The 26,286-nt window shown below is 47.4% G+C and overlaps 1 protein-coding gene across 4 annotated transcripts in view; it reads right to left on the reverse strand.

Annotated features, from left to right (window-relative positions):
• CCBE1 (collagen and calcium binding EGF domains 1) overlaps positions 1-25,058 on the reverse strand; it is a 251,099-nt gene extending 226,041 nt beyond the window's left edge. For all 4 annotated transcript variants that reach the window (XR_003516825.2, XR_003516824.1, XM_027575460.1 and 1 more), the window contains exons 1-2: positions 24,596-25,058; positions 24,127-24,207 (exon numbers count right to left, since the gene is read on the reverse strand). Coding sequence is in view for 2 of the 4 variants with exons in the window: in XM_027575460.1 (XP_027431261.1) it covers positions 24,127-24,207; positions 24,596-24,726 (212 nt within the window). In the remaining 2 variants the exon portion in view is untranslated. The remainder of the gene's footprint in view (positions 1-24,126; positions 24,208-24,595) is intronic.
• Between the last annotated feature and the right edge of the window lie 1,228 nt (positions 25,059-26,286).

Genomic DNA, 26,286 nt, shown 5'->3' on the forward strand with positions numbered 1-26,286 from the left:
ACCACAGTCTGGAGACTGGGCAGTCCAAGATCAGGGTGCCAGAGGAGCGCCTGCTTCCTGGTTCGTGGTGTCCTCACACGGGGGACAGAAAGAACGCTCTAGCCCCTTTCATGAAGGCATGAGTCCCATTCCTGGAGGCTCCACTCTCATGACCTAATCAACCACCTCTCCCAAGAACCCACCTCCTAACAGCATCACATCGGGGATGCAGTACAATATGAATTGTGGGGGAGGGGGACCACATTCAGTCCACCGTAGTTTTCAATCAATGGAAGTGTTAACAGATTCTTTCTTCCTCAAAGGGGGATAAAGTACAAGGAAGGGAAACAGAAACATGTCTGAGATAAGGAGACATGAGCTCAGGATGGAAAGAATGATCCTAAGGGGAAGATGGGTGAAGATGGAGAGGTTATCTGCCTCCTTTATAATTAAGACCTGCCTTGTTGTCACACGTGTGTGTTCACAGACATGGGATGGCTCACATCTTACACAACTCCTGTATGGCTGACATCTTAGACAACTCTGGCCATGTACCCACTTCCATAATGCTACTGCTTCAAAATCAACTTCTCTCTTCCTGAGCAAAACATCCTATTCACTACCACACACCGTACCCACCCCCATGAGTACTCCCAAATCTTCAATCCTGTCACCGCGGTATACAAAAGCATTTCAGAAACCCTTCAACAAAACTAAACCCAAGACATTCAAAGCTATGCCTACAGTTTGGCCTTGAGCAAAGGTCTACAGAAAGTGGTTGAATAGGTCTTAATGATTGTAACGGGAAAATTCTCACCTAAATAATATTTATTGAGCTGGGGGGAGGGGTGGCATAGCTGCTGACAGGTCCAGAACATAGGAAATCAGTTCAAGTGGCCAGCAAGAGGTGACTGGTGGGGGGGCGGGTGACAGGATGCAGGTTTCATCAATAGCTTTCCCAAAGACCAGCAGCTGTGGGAAGAACGGCGGGGGGGGGGGGGAAGATCAGGAGGGCGGACAATCCCTAGAACACTGTCGAGTGAGGGATGAGGTGACAGAAGCCCAAGCAGGAGTGATGAAGGAAGAGGCACGTTTCAAGGCTGTTATTATTTGGTAGATGAGATGGAGCATGGAGAGAAGAAAGGGGGATCAATACTCCAAGATAGCAGGGCTGCTGAGCCAGGAAAATGTTGGCCGCATTAGCAATAATAAGGTTGGCAAGACGCTCGTTTGGAGACATAATAAATTCAAGAGGAGTGAAATCTGTGCAACATTCAAAAGGATGAGAGAAGCAGCAAGGCCTTTAGCCATGGACTTGGGGACGGTCTTTATTCACATGGAATAGTTAAGTGCACTAACAGCCCCAAGCAAACTAGAACTTGGGGCCAAGAGCTCTAAACTGCTATTGTGTACAGAAATACAAATGGAATATAAAATATAGCAAAGAGATGGTTGGAGCAGCTGTTTGGAAAGTCCGAGTAGCCACATGAGACTCTAAGTCAACAGAAAAGAAGACATCAAGTGAAGGAGGATTCTGGTTCGCAGGGTGGTGGTTAGAGACCTACAGCAAAGCTTCTCTGCAGTAACGGCCTCGAACAATCCTCCCCTTCCTCTGCATAGGCCACCTCCCTCCAGTCTGGGCTGGGCCTGTCCCCCTTGGTTTGATGAAGAGTACACAGAGACTTCTAGGAAAGATGGCAGAATAGGAAGACCCAGGCTCGCCTCATCCCACGGTATCACTAGGTACCATCACAACAGTGTAAATAGCCCAGAAAACACCTTGACGACTGACAGAACCAACCCCACAACTAACTGTAGAGCAGAGGCCACATCGAAAAGGGTAGGAAAGGAAGAGACCGTTGGGAGCTACATGGACCCACTGGTGCAAAGAAGGGAGAGCAGCAGACCCTCACACTGGAGAGCCCACACAGGGACGATGAACCCCGTAACATTTGGTTTTGAAAACCAGGAGTCCAATTTCATGAGTTCCTATAGTCCGCGGGACTGAAAACCCGGAATATTAAAAATCAGCAGGCTCGGGGGCGCCTGGGAGGCTCAGTTGGTTAAGCGTCTGCCGTCAGCTCAGGTCATGATCCCAGGGTCCTGGGATCGAGCCCCGCGTCGGGCTCCCTGCTCCGCGGGAAGCCTGCTTCGCCCTCTCCCTCTCCCCCTGCTTGTGTTCCCTTCTCTCGCTATCTCTGTCAAACAGATAAATAAAATCTTAAAAAAAAAAAATCAGCAGGCTCCGCACTGGGAGAGCCAGGAGGGCAAGAGGAAACGGAGCCCTCACCCTCAAAGAGACAGCATAGAAGGAGCAGTCTGTTGGGAGGTTCCTCCAGGAACAAGGGAATTAGCAGGTGCCATTTCCCTCCCCGGCTCCACAGCATAAATGCACAGCCCCCTGCAGGAACCAGCGCAGCACCCGTGCACACTGCTCAACGTGCTCGCGCCACATCTCCCGCCCCCTCCCAATGCCTCTTGGCCAAAGCCCGTGTTTAGTGCAGCATTATCTACAATAGCCAGATTATGGAAGCAGCCCAAGTATCCATCAACAGATGAACGGAAAAAGAACAGGTAGTGCATATATTATATATATGTACACATACATATAATACACACACACACACACACACAATAGAGTATCATTTAGCCATAAAAAGAACGAAAGCTTGCCATTTGCAATGACAATGAATATAATGCTAAGTGAAAATAAGTCAGAGAAACACGACGACCACATGATTTCACTTATATGTGGCATTTAAGAAACAAATGAAGAGAAACCAGAAAAAAAAAAAAAAAAACAAAAACCTCTTAACTACAGAGAAACTGCTGCTTACCAGAGGGAAGCCTGGGGATGGGGGAAACAGGTAAAGGGGACCAAAGGGCTCACGTACGATGACGACGGGCACTGAGTCATGAATAAAACTGTTGAATCACTCTATTGTACACCTGAAACTAATATAACAGTGTAGAGTAACCATACTGGAATCTAATACAAGAAATACACAAAACGCCAGTATACAGCAACAGTGACCCACACTACTTCCAGTCTTCAGTACTTTAGGCCTGAAAAGCTACCTCCAACAGTTTCCATCTCCATGCTGTTGGAATACCCGGAACCTCCACAAAAGGAAGCCCCACCTAGACTCCTGATAAAAGCACAGGTAGAGAGGTCACTTGGAGACAGAGGCATTCCAGCTGGCAGCCGGTACCAAGGCCCCCAACACAAGCCTGGGGCCACCTTGGCTCCTCCAGCCCCCGCTGAGTCTCCCCAGGCAACACCCATTTGGAGCAGATCCAAAATGCAAACCCATAGAATATCATTGTTTCAGGTCACTGAGATCTGAGGTGGTTATGCAGCAACAGAGGACTGAGAACAAAATCCTGTTGCAATTAAGAAATGAATAATCAAAATTAGAAACACTACTCCGCTGTGGCTCTGTCACTCATAAGCTATAGGACTTTGTGGAAGCTGCTTGAGAGGCCTAAGCCTTAATTTACCTCATCTGTAAAGTCACGAATAAAAACTGTTAGGTCAATATTTCTGAGCACAACCAAAATTAATGTTAAGTGTGTGTTTGGCAATGTCCAGAAAAATTAAACACAATCTCTTCTGTTACACAATATTTGCATTCTTTTAAGAAATCTTGTATAGTCAACAATTCTGTTATAAAAATGACTGCTCCCACAGGAAAAAGGGGTTTAGGATCTCCAAACGTTCAGATTTACAATAAAAGTTATTTTCTGCAAGACTAATAAATGACAATAGTTTATGGCTCTAAAACCTAAACCTCTCTGAGCAAATCCAGCATTTAATCATTATCCAGGTTCTGCTCAAAAGGCCTTTCGTGTACTATCTCCACCAAGACTGTCATTCACACTTCCTTGTACACATTCCTATCTGTGTCATCTGTGGCTTTTCATAAAGCGCAAAAATGGAAATACAGTTACTACAGCCCCCCTGTTAAATCACCACTTGGATCATAAGAATGTTGAAGGAAAGAACCCAGAGCCCATCAGCTGAGCAAACCAAGTGTCACCAACTTTCGCTATGAACACTTCCAGTTCCCAGTCAGGAAAGTTTCGTTATAGCCTGGGTAGCAAACGGAGTTCTGTAATCTGTCACGTTATATCGCATTTTGGTGTTAAAGCAATCCTGCAGGAGAAGAGTCTGTACCGTAGCCTACCCGTGATGCAATAAAATCTGTTAACTCCACTTACCTTTTATGATAATGACTGGTATGTTCAATGGCTGATTTCACCTTGAGCCATTTATGGAGAAAACAAAGCCCTATTCACTAAAATCTACAGCAACCCTACCTGCCCCCCTACCCCCCAACACAGGATTATGGAATCATGAAAGCACCTGCTCTTCACGGTACAGTTTTGCTCTGAGCAGCCTAAGTGGACAGCTCCCACCTTAAAAGACTTACTTTACTCTTCCACCGAGCTAAGGAAAATAACGTCCTTTTATCTCCATTTTCTTCTTTAGAAACTTAGGGACTGTGTGAACATATACCAGCACTAGAAACCCCACCACATCCAGGAGATAAAGAGAAAACTGGTCCGTCCAGAGAAGAAGACACCATGCTCAAGTATGAAGATAGAGCAGGTTCACGACATCCTCAGAATATTGTCTTGGAGACTAGCACCGTTTAAGCTAGAAGATGCTGCTTGAGGGGAAATGTATACGGGACCTACAGATGGGAGAGAAGGACAGAAAGGTCTGGAAGGAAAGAAGCAAGATCTCGAAGATCTTTAAACAGGAGCCAGTAAGAACGAGAAATCATGCCATCGTTAAGGAAAAGCCAGCACCATTTGGTGAGGACAAGGCGAGGAAGTCACAAATAGTAAAAGCCAAGAAATGTGCCCCTCTGTCGGCACGCACATAGGTCATCTCCTGAAGCAGGCAGCCGCAGAAAGCAAAGCAGCAGCGAAAATCGACACACAGCACAGACAGCTGTTGGCATACTGCACGTGCAGCCTGGACAACATCATAGGGATCCATCGATGGGCCTTAGCCAGACTGGACAGGACAGCAACAATCTGTACTGGAAGGCCATGGTAAGAGTCATTCCTGTGAAACTGACTACATCCATTATAGGGACAATTTCATCACGTAACCTGTTCTTTTTACAGTGACCCTTGGGTGAAATTTTTTTTTTTTTTTTTTTTTTTTTTTAAAGATTTTGACAGAGACACAGCAAGAGAGGGAACACAAGCAGGGGGAGTGGGAGAGGGAGAAGCAGACTCCCCGCTGAGCACGGAGCCCGATGTGGGGCTCGATCCCAGGACCCTGGGATCATAACCTGAGCCGAAGGCAGACGCTTAACGACTGAGCCACCCAGGCGCCCCTCTCCTTGGTCTTAATAGGAAGAACATTTGTAGTTCTCCTGGGCATTGTTCAGTTTTTACCATATGGACTCGTGTAGCATTTTCTCATGGGCTGCTGGAGAGCCCAGAGCCAACTGGCCCACCCATAGTAAGTCTGTCTTTGTGGTATACACTCTTACCCTCAATCCTGGCTCCATTTCTTAAGTCCCAGCTTTTTTTTTTTCCGTCTTTTTAATTTATGCTATCTTCTCATATTTTATGTATTATAAACGGCCTTACATATCTGGAATAGATCCAAGTACAAATTTAAATCCACAGAGTGTAAACATGGCTCTGTTTCAGAAGATGATCTTACTGCACAGTGACCGTGTGTATTCATTCACCTTTCCCCAAACAGGCATTCTGTGTGGAGAATGGGCGGGGCATTGTGCTAGGCACAGGGGATTCAGAACTAAGACAGATGTGGCCCTGCCTTTACATCTGGTCAGGAAAAGACACAAGATAAACTACGAATTAAGTATGTAACAGAAAAAAAACAAGGACCTGATAAGGAGAACCGAAGGGACCGGGGATATACCGTGGTAACTGTAAATTCTGAAGGACTGGAAGCTGGGATTGGACTTTGGGTGGGCGGTGTTGCTTTTAAGTTGGGGAAGACCTTTTATCCAGGCAAAGGGAACAGAACAGGCGACAGCTTGAGACAAGGAAGAGAGTCTGCCATTTAAAGAAGCGAGACAAGAGCTGAACTGAGGAAAGAGCACAGGATGAGGGTAGACAGGCAGAGGTCAGATCACTCAAGGCCTCTCAGTCTAGGGTAAGGAGTATAGAATTTGTTTCTAGGGCAACAGGGGAAACCACTGAAGGATTTTTAAACCCTGGGTGAGACATCATCCCTTTTAAGGTTCAGGGTTTCACTTTCTGCTGCATGGGAATGAATTCCAAGAGGTAGGGCAGAAGCAAAGGTAACAGTTGCAATAGTCTGGACCAAAGGTATGGATGGCCTGGACCAGGTGGGTGGCAGTAAGGAGCCCAAGTTTGGATATATTTGGTGAAATATTGGATGCAGAGGATATGTGAAGAGGAGGATCCAAAATTGCTTCTGGATCCATCTAGAGCAACTCATACAGGGATTGGGGAACAAGTGAGCAGGAGGGTTTGTATCGTGAGTCGGGGAGGGGAGTAGAAATTACCATTTGGATGCATCATCTTAACTGTAGACCACTGGATATGTGAATTGCTAAAACTCAAAAAAATATATCGCTCCCAAGACCCTGTCCCAGGAAAGTACTAGACTGTATGTTCCACCAAAACAGAGTAAGTCAGAAAGAGAGGAAAATAGGGGATCCAGGAAACCCGGAATCTGACACCAGAAAGATTTCCCAGGCTGATCCCTTAGTAAGGGAGATCCCAAGGCCGCAGCTGGGTCAGTGAGAAACCAGCTCAGACCAGGGCAGGCCTCAAATTCTGGAAGGAATTCCTCCAAGAAGTTTGAAATGACAGAACACTTAATAAGTTTAAGTATGTTGAGAGGAACTTACTACAAACGAGGGTGATGTAGGGGTTGGATTCATGATTCTATTTTTTTTTTTGAAGGCAAAAAAACCATTATGAGCTCCAGGAAAGGCAAAATATGGAAGAAAGGAAAAGCACTGAGCACTTAGCAGGGCTCAGAGGTCAGTAGCATTTCCACAATCATCCCATAGACAATGAAAACTGGTCTATCCCAAACCATAAGTACACGGAGGCAGAGATGGGCAGCGCGTGGATGGTGGCTCAGGACAGTGGACTTCTCTCCTCCCACAGAAGGAGTTCATCAAGAGACAACACCAAAAATCAGGAAAAAAAGTTATTATTTAGAGCTACAGACATAAAAATCAAAGAAACGAGTTTTAAACACCAGAAGGTGGTTGCTATCGTGGGAAAGGAGAGCTTGGGAGGGGATGAGGGCCTGTTTGTCTTCTTAGCTGTGGAGTCACTGGACTCTAGATAATATTCAAAACTACTTAAAACTGTGGGAAGACATTAAGTCAGTCATACCACTGATTTTACTTTACTATGTAACACGTTGAAAATGCACATCAGAACGTTAAAAACAGGGCAACAACTATGGCTACTTTCACTTCCTAATACCTACAGTACTTTCTGACAGTGAAGCTAATGCTCTGTTAATTTTGCTACCAAGAAAGAGTCAAAAGTCAGTCCTTCACTTGGTTAAAAAAGATCCTAAATAGAAGCGCCTGGGTGGCTCAGTCTGTTAAGCATCTGCCTCCGGCTCAGGTCACGATCCCAGGGTCCTGGGATTGAGTTCCATATGGGCTCCCTGTTGGGCGGGGAGCCTGCTTCTGCTGCTCGCCCTGCTTGTGTGGGTGCACTCTAATAAAATCTTTAAGATTTTATTTGACAGAGAGAGAGAGAGACAGCGAGAGGGAGAACACAAGCAGGGGGAGTGGGAGAGGGAGAAGCAGGCTTCCTGCCGAGCAGGGAGCCCGATGCGGGGCTCGATCCCAGGACCCTGGGATCATGACCTGAGCCGAAGACAGACGCTTAACGACTGAGCCACCCAGGCGCCCCCACTCTAATAAAATCTTAAAAAAAGACCCTAAATGTAGTAAAACAGGTACAAAACTAAATGAAATATTAGCATTCTTTTTGAAACTATACTTTCATCCGCTAAGAACACACTCCATTCATGGTATGGTATTATCCTGGGGGGTCAAACCCATGGAAATGCCTTTGAGGAAAAATGAGCTTACTCTTGTGAAATGTAAGCAAGTAACTATCCCTGGTTCATTGTCTCATACAGAGTTCTGCTCTGCTCCACATGGGCATCCCAGGTACAGTACTGAACTTCCCCTCTAGAAACATTCTCTGAGTTAGGTATACCTGTGAAAATAGGAGATCACACATTAGTGATGATAGAAGTACCAACTCATCCATGATTTCATTCAAGAGATATAACTCAACAAACCTCCATTTTATTTGGGAGAAAAAAAAATGGTTAAAAACATGCATATTGGGTTTTTTGTGTGATGATGTTTTTGAACTACATGAAGATTGCATTTCTTTGAGATGAATATTGAAATGTGTAATGGTAAAAGGACATGTCTGGGATTTGCTTTAAAATACTCTAGCAGAGGGGCGCCTGGGTGGCTCAGTCATTAAGCATCTGCCTTTGGCTCAGGTCATGATCCCAGGGTCCTGGGATCGAGCCCCACATCGGGCTCCCTGCTTGGCGGGAAGCCTGCTTCTCCCTCTCCCACTCCCCCTGCTTGTTCTGTGTCTGTCAAATAAATAAAATCTTAAAAAAAAAAAAAACTCTAGCAGGGACACCTGGGTGGCTCAGTTAAGTGTCTGCCTTCAGCTCAGGTCATGATCCTGGGGTCCTGGAATCCAGCTCCGCATCAGGCTCCCTGCTCAGCAGAGAGCCTGCTTCTCCCTCTGCCTGCCACTCCCCCTGCTTGTGTTCTGACAAAATCTTGAATACTCTAGCAAAGAAAAAAGGGAATAGTGCAAATGGTAGAGAATATTGATAATCACGGATGTTGGTAGTGAGCCTATGGGACTCGATTTTCCCACCATAGATTTCATGTTTTCATAATTAAACGTATCCGGAGGGAAAACATGGTCACCTTTTTGCTTTCAAAAAAAAAAGGGTGGGGGGGAGTTTGTACTTCTTCCTCTTTGTGTTTGTGATACAAGTATACCAAAAAGCCAAGGCTGCAGTTTAAGGCCATCCCATTATACCCTCAGCCTGGTGAAAGTGCTCTCAGAGGCAACCCAGGTTGAGATGCAGACCAAGCAGGGTAGAACACAAGAAGAGATGAACAGAATCAATCTTCAAGCTAATGAGGAAACTGTCAACTTAATGCAAAACTCTAGTGGCCTGCCATCTTGTTAAAGCAGGACCACCTAACCATGGGAAAGGATATTAAACGGGAATTATCTGGTCCAGGTATTTACCCAAATGATACAAGCACAGTGATCTGAAGGGGCACCTGCACCCCAATGTTTATAGTGGCAATGTCCACAATAGCCAAACTATGCAAAGAGCCCAGATGTCCATTGACAGATGAATGGATAAAGATGTGGGATATATACACAATTGAATATTATGCAGCCATCAAAAAAATGAAATCTTGCCATTTGCAATGACATGGATGGAACTAGAGGGTATTATGCTAAGCGAAATAAGTCAATCCAAGACAGACAGCTATAGGATTTCACTCATACGTGGAATTTAAGAAAATGAGAGGATCGTAGGGGAAGGGAGGTATAAATAAGATGAAATCAGAGAGAGGGATGAACCATAAGAGACTCTTAACCGTAGGAAACAAAGGGTTGCTGGAGGGTAGGTCAGCTTGGGGGTGGGGGCGCGTGGGTGGTAACTGGGTGACAGGCATTAAGGAGGGCACATGACGTGATGAGCACTGGGTGTTATATGCAACTGATGAATCACTGACCTACCTCTGAAACCAATATTACTCTATTAATTTAAATAAAATTTTAAAAAACATAAAAGGGAGAAAAATAATTATCTGGTAATTCAAGAGAAGCCTGATCCTCTTATGTGGGTAATTTGGCTGAAAACAAAGTTCTTGGTTTACCCCTTGTTTCACCACATCCCTCCGTCTCTTGGCAGCTCTAAACAGAGCCAAATATGGAACCAGAACCAGGGCAGCAAGACGAGGACCCTGGCGACGCAGGGCTGCAGCAGGCCAATTAGCACTCGAAGTCTTCACAAGGTCCCTTAGATAAACTCAAAAGGATACACAGTAAAATGTAAATTCGCAATAAAAGTTTTTATAAATGTAAGACAAGGATTAAGCCCAGTATATTAGGAGAGAAGAGGTGAAGGAAATTTTATGAGAAAGGCTTCTCATCTGAGGTCATCATTCCTTCCCACTTTATTAGCATGAGTCTCCTCCAAATGGAACAATCTCTCCTTTCTCGAGGTCACCATGGAAGTACAGCTCTTCCCTACATGAGGAAACACATACTTCCCCCTCCTTAGCTCAATCTGTGGGACAGAGGGTCTTGAAGGCCAGCAGACAGGAGCCGGCTGGTGGCTCAGGGTGTGATGGGCGGGTGAGGCCTTAACACTTGCGCAGAGTAAGATGGGCTCCCCAGCTCACACGGCCCGTGCTTGAAGCAAAGCGGAGCTCGCTTTCAAGAGTATACATACCTGGGGAGTAAAAAGACATTCTACTCTTTAATCATGGGGTAAGAAAAACTACCCAAGGCATTCAAGAGATTCATGCCACAGTGCAAAGGTGGCTCTCCTGTTTTTAAGACTGATGAGAGAATTATCCAGAACACCCCACAGTATCTTCAGTTAAGATGTTTTTTACGTCGGGCGCCTGGGTGGCTCAGTTGGTTGAGCGACTGCCTTCAGCTCAGGTCATGATCCTGGAGTCCCGGGATCGAGTCCCACATCGGGCTCCCTGCTCAGCAGGGAGTCTGCTCCCTCTGACCTTCCCCCCCCTCTCATGTACACACTCTCTCTCTCTCATTCTCTCTCAAAATCTTTTAAAAAAGATGTTTTTTATGTCAAGCAAATCCCCTGGGCTGAAAACTAAGCCCATTTCCGTTTGTTCTGCTCTCTGTGAATGAGTGATCAGTCACAGATTGCCAGACCTAGGAGGAATGCAATCAAAGCCCCAACCTCCTGCGGCCCAGGATCAGGGAACACCAGAGGGTCATAGGGAGCAGCACCCGTATGTTCTAGAAGGGCAGTGGCAGGCCGTACAGATCTTGCTGTTCCAGATCAAAGTGCAATCTGGTGACACTAGGTTGTTTTTTGATTCATTTAGGTAAAAACTTCATCTATTTGAAATTTGCCTCTTCAGTTTAAAACCTGAACCCGTCGAAGCATCAGGAAGGACCCTTCAGCAGCTGCTGCCTTAGAAGGCGTGCTCTCCAGTGAAGAGATGAATTAAGGAGTATCTGTACAATGAAATACTGTGCTGTTAAAATGGATCAGTGCCCTCTGTGATAAGAAGTGTTCCTTACCTATTATGTGAAAAAAAGCAATTGCAGAACCCATTTCTGTACATAGCAACTACAAATATTCTGTTCCACAGGCACAGAAAAGAGCAAGAAAACCACACTCTAGTCCCTTGGCAGCCATCAGCCTAGAGAGGGGAATTACAGAGGATCCCAGTTCGAAGTCCTGCATCGCTATGATGTAAACGCACAAAAAACGAGTGTCGTGATCACTAAAAGGATGATTTCCTCTTTTTTGTGCCCCTTTCCCTGCAGGAACTTCCCAAAGCATGATTTCCCTTTCCAGACTTCTCTAAAAGAACAGCAGCATCGTTCCCTCATCGTTATGGCAATTGCCCTTCGTAACGTCCTCAGAAGTGTGGATGAAACCCTCCCGTCTTCGGGGCACAGCGTGTTAAATGTGCTCCCGGCAGCACCGGGGGCTGCACAGGACTGCATACGTCACATCAAAGATACGTGCACGAGCACACACCAAATGTGTCAGGACAATGCAACAGTCGAGCTGTATGTAAGCCAAGGGGTAAGTAGACATCCTAGGAGGATACCAGTCATTTTAAAGGATAGACAGGGGAAAGGAAGTTTTTATAAACAGCCAAGAAAGGAGTCGCCGGAGGCAGGACTTGGTGGGGCAGCTTGCATAGAGCTCAATGCTAAGAGCTACAGGGTTGCGGGGGGGGGGGGGGGGTAGTCGACACGAGAGATGCACACATGCCCCCTCCCTGCTCCCACGACCCAGAAGTGGCTCCAGGTGTGTGAAGACTGCCGCCCCCTGCCCTAGGACAGCAGGTGGCAGCCGGGCTGCCAGAGCCTCCCGGGCTAGGCAATCTCCAGCCTTGAGCAGCCTTTGTTTCTGACCTCAATGTGCCCTCCACAAATAATTTTCATCTGTGCTGCAACCTGAAGATGTGGTTCCCAAACACTAGGGGTCTCTGGGAAAAAGGCTTGAAGATGGTGGGGTGGCAAACGCTGAGTCACCTATTAGGATTCTTTCGCGCCTTCACTTGAGATTTTAAGTGTCCGTTCCTGTTACATCCTAATAGGGTGCCACACATTATGGTGTCAAACTCTGAAAGCATATTTCAAATGCAGAGGTCACTTATGAACCACTTCGTCTTATCAGCCTCCAATTCAAAGAAATCCCTCTTTAAAGAACTGCAGGAACACATCCACCCATGAAATGCAATTGCCTTTCCTCCCTCGGCTTATAATTTCTATTTCTAGGACGTAACCAACATAATTGCTGTTACTCCAAAAAGCAGCCCATGTACGTACCTATGCATTCCATATGGATACATTCGGGGATTGCCTGGTTTAAGGCCAGAAAATACAGGGCTCAGGTGATAACCATGCTGGCATGCTAGAGTATTATCTCGTGTTAAAGTTAATTACAAACCTATAAAAAGCTCCGTGTTTGCTAGGGGTTGGGACGTTCTTCCAGTTATCAGAAGAGAAACCTGAGGAGACCTAAAACTGGAATGGGAAGAGACTCTCTGCTAGCACAGCTTATCCCACTATGTGGAAAAAAACCAGTATGTTTGCATTTGATGCTTGCAAGGAAAGAAAAACACAGCTTGAAACTGAAAAGCTTTCATTTATAATACGCTGAGCCATGTTTACATCTTGGGAGAAGGTTCATGCGGTGCGGCAACAAAGCAAAATATTTTTGGAAAAAAAAAGTACCAAAAGTCACTAAGTAGCTCCAGACACCAAGCTGAGAGCCTGCGATAGGAAATGAAAAGTGATGGAATTTGCACATGGGACTTCAAACTGCTCCGCTTGGGAAACACAGAACTCATGAGGACCAGTCTACCCGTCCTGACCCACCTCCACCCACACCATCACTCCCGATTGCCCACGAACCACCCCACAGAGGTAAAGGAGATGCCAAGAGAAACACTAAGACCTACCAGACAAGGGATGGAGACACCAGGCTGACAGATGGTTCACCAACACCAACTTTGGCTAGAAGTTTCCCTGTTGAGAGGCATGAGGACCCAGGCTTAGCAATCACAGAAGGAAGCAACCACTTGTCCCCTAAGCAAAGAGCCAGACTGCTCACCCCCCTTTTGCCCTTTGCTCCAAGTTTTCCAGCCTTGGCTGCAAGTTGTTATGCATGGAGCTTTAAAAAAAAATTCCTGGTCCTGGGTGTCCACCTCCGGAGTTTCGGATAGAACTGGTCTAGCGTGCACTATGGGGACACTAGGTTTTTGTTTTTTTAAACATTCACTAGAGGGGTATATGGACCCCAATGTTTATGGCAGTAATGTCCACAACAGCCAAAATGTGGAAAGAGCCCAGATGTCCATCAACAGAGGAATAAAGATGAGGTACATATATACAATGGACTATTACTCAACCATCCAAAAGAATGAACTCTTATGATTTGCAACAATGTGGATGGAACTGGAGGGCATTATGCTAAGTGAAATAAGTCAGAGAAAAACCGGTATCATAGGATTTCACTCTTATGTGGAATTTAAGAAACAAAACAGATCAACACAGGGGAAGGAAACAAAAGAGATGAAAACCGAGAGGGAAGCAAACAGTAAGAGACTCAACTCTAGGAAACAAACAGGGTTGCTGGAGGGGAGGGGGGGGTGGGAGAGATGGGGTAACTGGGTGATGGGCATTAAGGAGGGCACTGGGTGTTATATGCAAGCAACTGATGAATCACTGAATTCTACCCCTGAAACTAGTAGTAGAGACGTTAAATTACAAAAAACTCACTAGGTGATTCTGATGTGAGGTCCAGGCTATGAATCACTGCCTATGGTTCTACAAAGCAAACAAAGAGGAGCCATGTGAGAGCAAGTGAACACGAACACCACAGTGGTGAGCAGGACCGTGCTTCTCAATTTATCGTGCACGGGAAACAACAGATTCTGCTCTGAAAGATCTGGAGTGGGGCCTCAGCATCAGTATCCCTAAGGGATATCTCATCATAAGGGCTAGAACTGATTATGGCCTCCATCGCACACCCTAGAGAAGCTCCACAGACGTGAACATCATGGACTACATTACGGTTTATGCTACTTTAGGTGGTTTAACCCTCTCCCTTCTTCAGTGGCATTGCTAAAGTTACTTTAGCTTCATTGGCTCCCTCAGGATCACCCTGGCAGACAGGGATACCCCACGGAAAGTACAGTGTCTAGAAAACATCTCCTTCACGTGGCCCAATGTGCGCTGGGTTTTATCGGAGGAGAAGGATATGGGCTGAACGGCGACCTCCCAAAATTGAAGTCCTAACCTCAGTACCTAAGAATGTGACTGTATGTAGAGACAGGAGCCCTGAAGAGGTCCCAGAGCTAAAATGAGGTCATGAGAATGGGCCTGAATCCAATAGGAGCACTGCCCCATAAGAGACGACCACACACAGATACAGAGGGAAGACCAGGGGGAGACACAGGGAGGAGACAGCAGTCTGCAAGCCCAGGAGACCCCTCGGAAGGGGTCAACCCTCCCAACACCTTCACCTCAGACTTCTGGCCTCCGGGAACTGTGAGAAAATAGTTTAAGCTACCCAAGACTATGTTGTTTAAGCAGTCCTAGCAAACCAACATAGGGGGCTTGGTTTGTGGGGGTTTTTTCTAAGATTTTAGAGAATGAGTAAGGCGGGGGGGGGGGGGGGCAGAGGGAGAATCCCAAGCAGACTCCAAGCTGAGCGCAGAGCCCAACTTGGGGTTTGATCCCATGACCCTGAGATCATGACTTAAACCTGAAACCAAGAATCGGACACTTAACCAACAGAGCCACCCAGGTGCACCTGTGTATCTACTTTTGAACCCTGACTCTGCCACACACCTGCTGAGACCTTGACTGAGAACGTGCATGAAGACTTACCCACAGGGAAAGTAGCCACCTCGCTTTTTGTTGTGATCTCGGTTTTTGGTATTCAAAACTCGCTCCCCCTCTTCTGTCTTTCCTCTGTGTTCCAGAAAGAAACTGGTGCCTGGTTAGGTGATCTCCACATAAGTGGCATATCCGGCATAAAACTTCTTTCCCTGTATCCACCCAGCTAGGCCAGAATGAGCATGAGTGATCTCTAACAAACATATGTAAATTAGTATTAAATTCAATGTTCACAGAATTTGCAAAAAAAAAAAAAATCCTTCAAGTTTTCTGAGAGATAAAATCTCACTGATGTTGCATTCTAGGTTCTTCTAACCTTTCAGGTACTGCCAGAACTACATTCCAGGGCATTTTTTGGAACAACCTTGCTTCCAAGGAACAGCCTTTGTGGTCTTGGTGGGTTCCTAGGAAGGCAACCTCTGCTCCGCCATGCAATTTTTCCCACCATAAAAATCACGAGCAGTTTCGCTATAGAAAAATTCCAAAACATGGACATGTTACCAAGAACAATGCCGAGAGAGAGCAAAAGCAAGAGAAAAGCTGGAGAGAAAGCCACGGCACCATGTCCGCACTGGCTTTTAGACAGCCTGACCTCCAAGGTAGTAGTGCTGGGCACACAGGAGAGGTCAGAAAATTGAGTTTGTAGAGCTATCAACCTTTCTAAGCTTAGGCGGCCTTCTAAATTTGGTTGAATCCGTGGAAAAACCACTGTTACCAAGGTCAGAAGCTCCCACATGAGTTTAATATGAACTTTTTCTCCACCCAACTTCATCTCCATAGGATGCTCTCTGCTCCTTATCAAGTTTTTATACCTTTTTCTTTACCACGCCCCAGAGCATTTCTCCTAATAGGTCAGGCGGTGTGTTCCAACGTTTTCCTCCTTTCCTCTCCAAAATGCCATTAGATGTTGCTTTTGTCCCCTCAAAATATTTGTGCTTTCCTTTACCACGTTTTCCCCCCATGCTCAGTGTCAGAAGGCATCACTAAGTCTTCATGAGCTTTATGGAACAAAAGAGTTGACATCGTTAAAAGGCACTTCAGAGTTTAAATTCAAAGGTAACTTTGGACACTGCTTAGTGGAACTGAGAAATGGTAGAATACTTTTCGGCCATAGAAGGAAAACCATAATGTTGCAATTCTGATTGAAAGGGACTTTGATGTAGGTTCCATCAAATAGGCACCCTCATTTGATTTTTGAATGTGAAGTTTTCCACTATAGAAATTCAAAGCAAACTCAGGGAGAGGCAGCTCTGAGTCAACAAAGCATGGGATGATCAATATGCAAGTCAGGAATTACGAAAGTATGGAATTAGGGGTGGGGGAGGGTAAGGTCAGCCAAGGCAATCCAGAGTACTCAACCCACACACGAAGGCCTGGTCTTGGGAACATGAAGAAAAGCAGAAGTTAGTCCTCAACTACTTGTAAATAGCTTAAGAACACTGACAAGTTACGTCCATTTATAGTACCATTTGGGGATGACGACGGGGGGGGGGAGGGGCAGAAATTCCAGCTCAATAACGGATTCCCTGAGATCAGGAAACCAAGTCACAAAGATGCTCAGGCCAGGAGGTCCAAATACAATAAGGCAACATGAAGGCAAGGACCTAAAGATGAAGCTAAATACACCCCAAGTGACCTGCCTGAGAACTTATATCCGTGGACAAGGTTAGGTATGGAGAACCGCCCCCCCCCCACCCCGCCCCTTAGTCTTTGTGTTAAGATGGCTCACTAGAGTGTGGCTCAGTTGGTTAAGTGTCCAACTCGATCTCAGCTCAGGTCTTGATCTCAGGGTTGTGAGTTCCAGCCCTACGCTGGGCTCCACGCTGGGCATGGAGCCTACTTGGGGAGGGGGGAGGGGAAGATGGCTTTCTAGAAATCAGCAAATGTCCTATAAACGGCCAAATGTTAAAGATCTGAGGCTTCGGAGGCCAAATGAGGTCTCTGTTCTGTTTTTAACAACCCTTTAAAGATATGAAAAGCATTTTTAGATGAGTTGTATAAAAAAATGCCACGGGCCCTACTCCTTGACCAATTCCTGCTCTGTACCAAACTCTGAGACCAGATCCTAGAGCAGAGGGCTCTCCTAGCCTCCCACCCATTCTCAACCAGCAGCTGCTGGGCTGAGAGCTGCCCCCGCCGTTCCCAGAGGATGGAGGCTGGAGGGCTTCACCCCAGAGGAGCAAACACAGAACATCCCCCAGGTGTAGCCAAGAAAGAAAGGTTGAGAAGAGATAAAGGTTGAACACAGATGTGGTCCACGTTCCTGAAATCCGAAAGTATGAAAAGATGATCTATTTCACGTTCTGCCACACTGAACAAGGCAGTATATTCATGCATCCAAACTCTCACGCATGCTTTTGACTTGAAGCTGGAAAGATGTGCTGCTTTGCTCAAAGGGGATTAAATATGTAGACCTCATACCACCACCCCATCCCCCCACCCAGGTCTCGGGATGGAAACCATCCAGAAGGTTCAGCTACAACTACAATGATCTATAAGGGATTAGGAGAAGGGAGGAATGTGGAGGGGCAGGCCTTAGAACAGTCTGCTTAAAGTTACTGTTGGAAAACAGAGTGGAGTAAGTGGTGAACTGGGTGTTCCTAATGGGCCAGTTCTGAGGCTGCCATCCACCTCACAGGGCAAACGCCAGAGAATTCCCTTTGTACTACTTTCACATTCCAAGAATTCTTGAAAGAGACTTGGGGCACACGCTAATTTTCCACTAACACCTCTGCAGAACAAAACTTTGATTACCACCACCCCTGGACTCCTGTGTCCCTGCTTGGTGGGTTTCTTTTGCTGAAAGGAGACAGCTGTTCCATAGGAAATTTCAAGCTCTTAGCCCCCAAAATGGGACCTTAATCAGATGTGTACCAAAAGAACTCTTAAATATAACCCAAAAGACAGCTTTGACTCAAAATTCCCTTACTAAAAGATAAGTTGAATTAAAATCTAAGTACTAGGAGGGCAGAGGCAGGAATTTTTCTGCCTTTCCCACAGATGTATTCTAAGTCCCTAGAACTGTGCTTGGCACCGTAACTCGCAAGTATTTGCCGAATAAGTGAACCAAAGTTGGTAAAACTTTAAAACTCATAAATGGCTCCATGGAAAAGAACCTAGCCTAAGAAGCTGATGGTATAGTTTTCACCCCCAGAGAAAAGCAACAGAGAGATGGAGTGGAGACCTCTGTTCTGTGGCTATTCAGCAGGGCTCCCAACGCTGGCGGAACGGCTAACAAAAGCGAGGAGGGTCCTGCTGAGCAGGGAGTGGTAGGTTTGGAGCTGAACTCACTGACACGTGAACTACTGATTGAAATGCAAACTTTCTCTGGAGAAGATAGGATATTCTAGAATAAAAGAATACATTTGCTTTTTCCAGGTGCACCCACGCCGCTTCACTTAGAAAAGATGAGTATCGGAAGGTCAGGCATCCATGACCTCAGGGACAACGAGCAAAGCCACTGGACCCATCTCAGAGGGCACACTGGGGAAAGCGCAGCCTTTTGTGGTGAATTTGGTTGTCCTTTCCTATCACTTGGTGCTGCTTCTCTGAGCATGAGTGAAAAGTGATATGGAACCCGCCTTGGCCAAGCCCTCCCACCTCCCCGCCTTCCTCCAACACCTGTTCTTCAGCTGAAGAAGATAAACGTGGGAGGGAGCGGAATCCCCTTTAAAACTGCAACCCCCCACTTCAAAGCCAGGGTCTACAGGGCAATTAACAGGAACACCTGCGTCCTCTTCAGGTGTTAAAGTAGTAAGGTCAGGGCATTAGCTGGAGCTGCCCGAGAATCCGCACCTGTAACACATTAGCAGCTCAAGCAGCTCCAGCCGAGCGCCGAGGAAGACAACCGTAGCACCTCACAGCAGCCCAGGGAGTCTGGTTTCCGAAAGAGCCTCTCAGCTAGAAAAGGAGGCATACCCGGATAGGCCAGCGACCGCAGTTCTAGAAAGCCTAATAGATTGAAAGTTGACTTCACTTGTAACATTCACTCGGTCATTTGACGATGTGGGGAACCCTGTCCAGGCCTGAGGCTAGCCTCGGAGGGTATGGTCATGGACCAGGGGACAGTTGGTCCACGCCCCCAGCGGGCTGACCATCCGGTGAAAGAGGGTCGAACCCAGGGAAACCGAGACTGCAACATGCCTGTGATTTAGACAGTCCTGCCCAAACCACCTCTACCTGTGTCCTGCTCTTTTCATACCAGCTCTTTGGAAGTGGGTCGTGAAGATAGGCTTTCTGAAAGGGGGCAGCATGCCCCCACCCACCGCCGGTCCTGAGCTTTGTCAGCAGTGGGCTGAGGACCAGAGGGTCTGCTTCCTAGTCTGGTCTCTGCCCAGAATATCCTTCGTGACTCTAGGCAAGGGGCCTCTAAGATCCTTTAAAGTGGGGTAACTATGCCTTCTTCCTGCTCTTATGAGCACACGAGTAGGGCGCCTTATGTGGTTAGCAAGCAAGAAACAAAGACATGCTGTGATTTTTTTTTTTTTTTCTCCCCGAGGCACTGCATTTCCGGGCTTTCCTACATTTGAAAAGGTATCTAAAAACTAGTGTGTACAGTGGTGTATAAACACCGTTTCCGGATGTGGAGTTTGCTTTAAAAATTTCTACCGTACTGTCCAAAACTCAGCGTCCAATGAGCACCTATGTGCACTCAACGTGCCAAACGTGGGAGGGGATTCGACAGGGAGCATGAGTGGTACTGTTCATCCAGCACTTCCTATGTATATCAGCTCATTTAATCCTTCACCGTAACCCTGTAACTCCTAGTACTAATAGGATCTTCATTTTACAGAGACGACCACTAAGGTAAAGAAACCAAAGTCACAGAACTTAGTCAAGCTGGGATTCCAACTGGCAGTTCCTATTACTGCGCAGGTTTTGACCTCCGAGCCCTCTATAGGAACTGTGACCTACCAGATAGCACATTCTCCAGTCCTCCCTCCAATGTGGCCTCAGCTAGAGTGCAGGGCTCTCAAGCTGGTAGGGCTGCTCTAAGTGACTTTGTTCTCCAAATCCCACATAAACCCATTTGCAGAAATATCACATTAACTTCGACATTTTAACAGGATTTGGCAATACACATTATGGAAAAGTGGGGGTTTTAGCATCCCTAGGTCATTATGTCCCGCGGGAACAGGATCCTAAGAGCAGTACCTAATGAGATGCGGAGGGACGAACTGCCGAGGGGAAGCTACGGGCCGTGGCAGTCCACAAACCACAAAACGGAGCTACAGCCAATTCAATTTAAACACCTAACACTGTGATAAAGAACGTATTCTCTCTTGCCCAGAAAGCTATTCCTAGCTGCTTCTAAGCTCATTTCCATCACTGATAGAGTATGAACTACATGACTTTGAACTGGATCATCTACCATTGCGTACTGGTTAGTTTCAAAGGCCTTAGTCTAAACATCAGGTCTCTAAGCATACCAGAGACAGTAACTTATTCTTCTATAGGCATTTTGTAAGGCTATTTTAAGCTCCTAATCGATGCTCAATAAATCCTTACTGGGTCAGGAAAGTTAGAATGTTTATTAGATACCGCTTCACTCAAAAATTGGATTTTTATGGACATTCCCTACACAATGTATTCTTTCATTTTTGAAAAGCTTTTAACAGGTTTTACTCATAGACCCAATAAACGGAAGGTAAACATGAACCTCTTGTTCAAAACTACATGGTCGGGGGGTGGGGGTAAACTTGGGGGGAAAAACAGCCACCAGAGGCTAACACCCTGATAAATTTATATGCTTAGTTTGGCTGTAATAGTCTTAAATCACACCCCAACTGTGAAATCTTTAATAAAGGAGTACACCCTGCATCAGATTATAACACTGAGCAGTACGTACTCTAAGCTTGTTAGGCTGTCACTGGCATTCAGTCAAGTGTTAAACTTTGGGCACTTGGCCCAACGCACACTGGGGTAGAGGCTCAAGAGACAGGCCCTGTGATTAAGAAATCCTTCAGGGAAGGAAAGCTATACACATATGAACCAATATTGTGTTTGACAGGAGACTATTATTTAAGGACAGATCTCCAGGATAGTGGTTAACTAAAAAACCACTGCTCATGGTGAGTGTTGGAGTTTTCTATCAAACTGTCTTTTGAATTTACTATCATCTGAATTTATAGTCTTCCTTAGAACCCCAGGATCTTGAAAGTTCTACCTCCTCTGTAGGCACCTCCGGGATGATGAAAGGGCCTGGGCCCAGACTTTGAAGTCAGACAAACCTGGATTTGAATCTCGGCTCCCAAGTGTATTAACTTTGTGACCCTGACCAAGTTTACTTAATCCTGGAGTTTCGGTTCTTCCCCCGTAAAAACTGAAATACAAACGCAAGACTGGCTTTGAGGATTAGAGATAATGTAAAGTGCATAGAATGGTGCCGAGTACAAAGTCCTCAGGCTGTCATTTCATATACAGAAGGCAAACGTGGAAAGGTGCTTGGGTGAAACCATGGGAAACAAGTGTACAAAGGGGGCGGGGGGGGGTGCCCAGAACAAAGATTCTGAACCCAGCTTTCCTTCTCCCTACCATTTAGTTCTCTATAGCTTTTAGGAGTAACAGATCAGATTAACACTACCATGAACATGGTGGGAGTAAACTCTTTTAAGTCCCATAAAAAAAATTTAACAAGTTCAGAAGGACTTCTGTAGTGCTAAACACTGTTCAAAGGACCAGGGGTAAAATCGGGGCCATCTGTCAGCATTCCCTAAGCAGCTCAGCTACCGTACTTAAGCTTAATTAAGGATCATCCAAGAGTTGAGTCCGGTCTCCTGGAAGGCTGGTTTTTAGTTTTTGGTTGATGCAGGAGTAACAACTCGTGCACCTGTAGAAGCCTCTGCGCCTCTCGAAGAATTTAAATGGGTTTGCACAGTGACCAGATTGACAGCGGTTTCTATGTAAGTGCTTAGCCTTTAATGCATGTTGCATTAACACACAGGCTCTGATTTCGAGGTTTGGGATGGGCCTGGAGACTAACAAGCTCCTAGAGGATACTGCTGGTTTCCAGATCCCACCTGGAGCAGCAAGGGCCTCTGGGAGCCGAGACAATAAATTCACAAACCAAGCACAAGTACCTCCATTCTTGGGGTTCAAAAAGCAAACAGGGGCTCAGTAACTGCCAATCAACTGTCTTCAGGAAATTACTGAGTTATGGGAACAGTATAAAACAGTATACACAGAACTCTGGATATCCATAAAACAAAGTAACAAAACCAGAAAATATTCACAGGGACCATTACTCATTCTCCCCAGCTGAAAACTCCCTCCCATTCCACTCATTCCCCAAAACAAAGTTCCTTACTTTTCTGTGATGTAAAATAGCCTTTTTGTTAGTTCTCATAAGCTGTTTTTTTGGATAGCTGTTAATGAGAACACTTAACACCGTCTTGTGGAGTCTTAGTGTAAAAAAATTTTTTTTAAAAACCAGGGAAGAGGAGTAACAGTATAACAGTCAACTTAGAACACTAATCAGGCACCAGTGGTTTCTGAAAATTGGACATGCATTCTGCAAGTACCACTGATTTATGTGCAGTCTGACCTTCAGGGACTGAACAAATGAGTAAACCATCGCAGGGACACTTTCCCTGTTAAGTTAGAGGCTTTGTACTAGAATGATAGGAAAACAACATGTCCTAATACTGTGGTCATGTGGATGACACACGGGGCTAGCACCAGGCAAGCAATCCTGGTGCCAGTACCCTCGGGTCATCCTACCAGCTGGATAACCTTACCCAGTTAACCTCTTCAAGCCTTTACACCCGCAAACTGAACATACTTCCCCCCCATTCTCCATCTCCCCACCCAGGCCTCAGCACATTTGATCGGTGTTTACCCCCCATGTCCTGGGTAAGACAATGCTTTCCAAGCCCAGGGAGTATTGCCTCACTTAAAGGATAGGGGTCATTCCACTCCCGACAACAGATTTTTAAAGCAGAGTATGCAACGTAACTGATTATTGGTTTGCTTACCACAAACTCACCAGCCCTGAAACCACTTATATCTGAAACTTTGAGCATGTGAACTAAGATCTCAGCGGCTCCGAAAGCATGGTGACTGATTCATCCGTTACAACATTATGAAGAGTAAAGCTTTTCTCCAAATTCACTTCTGGGGATTGCTGCATTACCTTGTACTACCCAATATTTATCCTGGTACCCCCCAGTGTAGGACTGGCAGAAAGTCTGGCGGGAGTGTGATTCTCAGTACCTTGCACAGTACCTTCAAAAAGCAATTCATGTTTATGGGTCTATGCCCCCCCGTCTAGTCAAAGCAGTGGACCAGAAGCCAAGAACTCAACGGTGAAAACAAATCAACCCTCACCTCCAAAAGGCTGCAAGCAGGGAACAGTAATTTGAGAATGAGAACCACCTGGGAAACATCTTCCAATCTACATACATTCCCTAGCCCGGTAATTTTAACAAGCACCCAGGTGATCTGTGGACTGCACTTTCAGGAAGTACTCTCCTTGTGGCTCAACAAGCTCAACATTCTCTCCCCCGCCAACACACTCACGTCCACAGCCCGCAAACCTCCTCCATCCTTTTGCCCACAGAGGCCGTTAGTGTTACACTCCGTCCCAGGAGATCAAAGGACAGTCAAAGACCAAGTATTCGTCAACTTTGTTTTTGAAACAAAACGCAAACGCGGCCATCCGTCTTCGCCATGGCGCACAGTTGGCACCCATAATCCAGTCCACTTTCCTTAGAAGCTTTCAGCCTCTTCCTCTCCACCACGCGAAGCATTCCAGGAAGCGGTAAACGCCTCAGGGTCCTAGGGAGCAAAGTCTAGGTGCACACTTGGTTGCCCATCATTGCTCTGGCCCAAAAAGCACACCAAGAGGTTTGCACTAAAGGACTCCCCAAGCACATCCCGGCGCAACCGTGGCCCCCAGTCACCAAGCGCGTCTCCAAACCCCTCCTCTGCGGAGCCGCGTTCCCAACTAGCCCGGAGACTTACCTGAAACACGTGGTAAGCTGCCCCGAAGGCTTCAGACACGGGTATTTCGTCGTGGCGATCTTGTTTTCTGAGCAGATCTCTCTAGGAAGACAGATGGAGCAGCCGCTTCGCTGACCGTCCGCGGGAGAGCGAAGGACAGGGCGCGCGAGGGTGGCAGGGCGCTGCGTCCCGGCGCGCCGAGCAGGCGCTGGTCCCCGAGTGCGGACACCGAGCGGCCTCGGGGCCTGGGCTGGGGTCCGCCGGCCCGAACCCAGCCCCGGAGGAACCGTACCAGGGAGCCCCAGACCCACTGACGGGGCAGCCCGGGCAGGGCGCGGAGTTTAATACCGCCCAAGGTAGTTGAGCCCCCAGCCCGTGCCAAAGGAGCCAGGGCGTTGGGGGGGGGGGCGTGCGGGCGCCTGCAGGGGCCGGGATACTGCCCCCACCCCACGAGCCAGGCGCGCACCCAGCTGGGACTGGCAGCGTTTACCTGTCGCCGTCCTCGGGCTCCTCTCGGTAGCTCCACGTGTGTCCTAGCGCCAGGAGCAGCAGCAGCGGACCCAGGCTCCTGCCCAGCTGGCCCCTCGCCGCTCCTCCCCGACTCGGAGGCGGCGGCACCATCAGGGAAGCTCCCAGCTTCTTCCCGGTGCTGGAGCTCTCTCCCCGCCTGTGCTCCGCTCCTCCGCGGCCGCCGCCTTCTCTCTTCCCGGCAGGGGGCGCCGGAGGGCAGGGGCGTCTGCGCCACCTGCGCGAGGCACGCGGCTGGGGGTGTCCTGGAGGCGGGGGGCACGCCAGGAGTCGGGGTGTGGGTGCAGAGGTGGCGGAGGAGCAGGGAGACGGGTCGCCTGCAGTGCTCGGCCGTCGCGGGGTCGTGGGGTCTCAGCCGTCTCGCCCGGGATGTCCACTCGGGATCCACGGACTCGCTGGGCTCGGCTTTGGGCAGCACCCTCCCCTCTCCCCGGGCTGGGAGGGACCGGCAGGGCGCGCGAGCCGGCTGCTGTGCGCATCTTGCCCAGGCCAGCTCGACCGGGAGGAGGAGGAGCCGGCTCGCACCCCGGGGAGAGGGAGGGGGGAGCCCAAGGGTTAATAAGCTTCCTTCCTGGCGTCAGGTCACTTCTCAAGGCCAGGGCAGGCCTCTGGTCGCCTTTCGCCCTGCTTTCCCGTCACCCCGGGCTCCTCTCGGCGGGATTCGGGAAGGAGGAGTCGGAAGGACAGGCGCTTCTCCCCAGCTGCCTTTCACGCCCGGGACAGCACAGCTTATAGGGTGTAGCAGCCTGGCTTCACTTAGAATCTTAAAGTTCTCTGGTCGTTTCAATTGTTCGTAAAGCCTCTATTTTCTTCCTAAATTGGAGCTGGGGACAAGTGAGCTGCGCGCTTTCTTTTCTTTCTTTTTTCTCTTTTCCCCCCGCCACCTCCCCCCCCCCCCCACGGGCGGTCTTATATGCTCTTGCCCTGAGCGGCTTTCACGAGGTTTCCATGCCACGTGAGCCACCACACGTAAGCGCTGGACGCTCCTCCAAGACCAGGTGAGACCGAGGGGCCCTTAATCGCCGGTTCTGCCCGCCGCTAGTTAACCCCGGCGTGAGCACGCCAAGCCCGCAAACCCCGGGCGGGGGCGGTAAATCCGCTCGTTTGGTGATGACACCACTGTCGTTCGTTATACCTCTGCATCTGGACGCTTGGTTGCACATCAGGAGTTTCCGTGCCTGGTGACATAGACGTGCTCCACGGAGCGAGGCAAGTGGTCGTGGCCCAGAAAGAAATTGGAAGAGCATTTATAATGCCTAAACCAACACGTGGTTCTGCAGAGGCCAGGACCCGGCGAAAGGTAGCTTGTTCACAAGTTACCAGTGTTAAGCAGGTGCTTGGGTTCAGAATATTCTGGTCAACTGAGAATTACCGTGCATATCACATACACCTTGACATTTTTAAGAGCAGTGGCAGCCTCCTCCCTCTGTAGAATGCTTTTCTATTTTCCAAAGGTTTTTCACATTCATGATTTTATTTGATACACTATCCCTTGAAACTAGGAATCCGATTGCTTTGTTCAATAAGGTGGGGTTTTTTTTTTCCCTACAAATCTCACACAGACTTAGCAGACCATAAAACAGACTCGATATTAAAATATAGTGCTATACGCAAAGAAAATTTTCACGTGGTAATTCAGAAGACCTTTCAGAA

Source organism: Zalophus californianus, chromosome 14, assembly GCF_009762305.2.
Source record: "Zalophus californianus isolate mZalCal1 chromosome 14, mZalCal1.pri.v2, whole genome shotgun sequence".
Classification (NCBI taxonomy): domain Eukaryota; kingdom Metazoa; phylum Chordata; class Mammalia; order Carnivora; family Otariidae; genus Zalophus; species Zalophus californianus.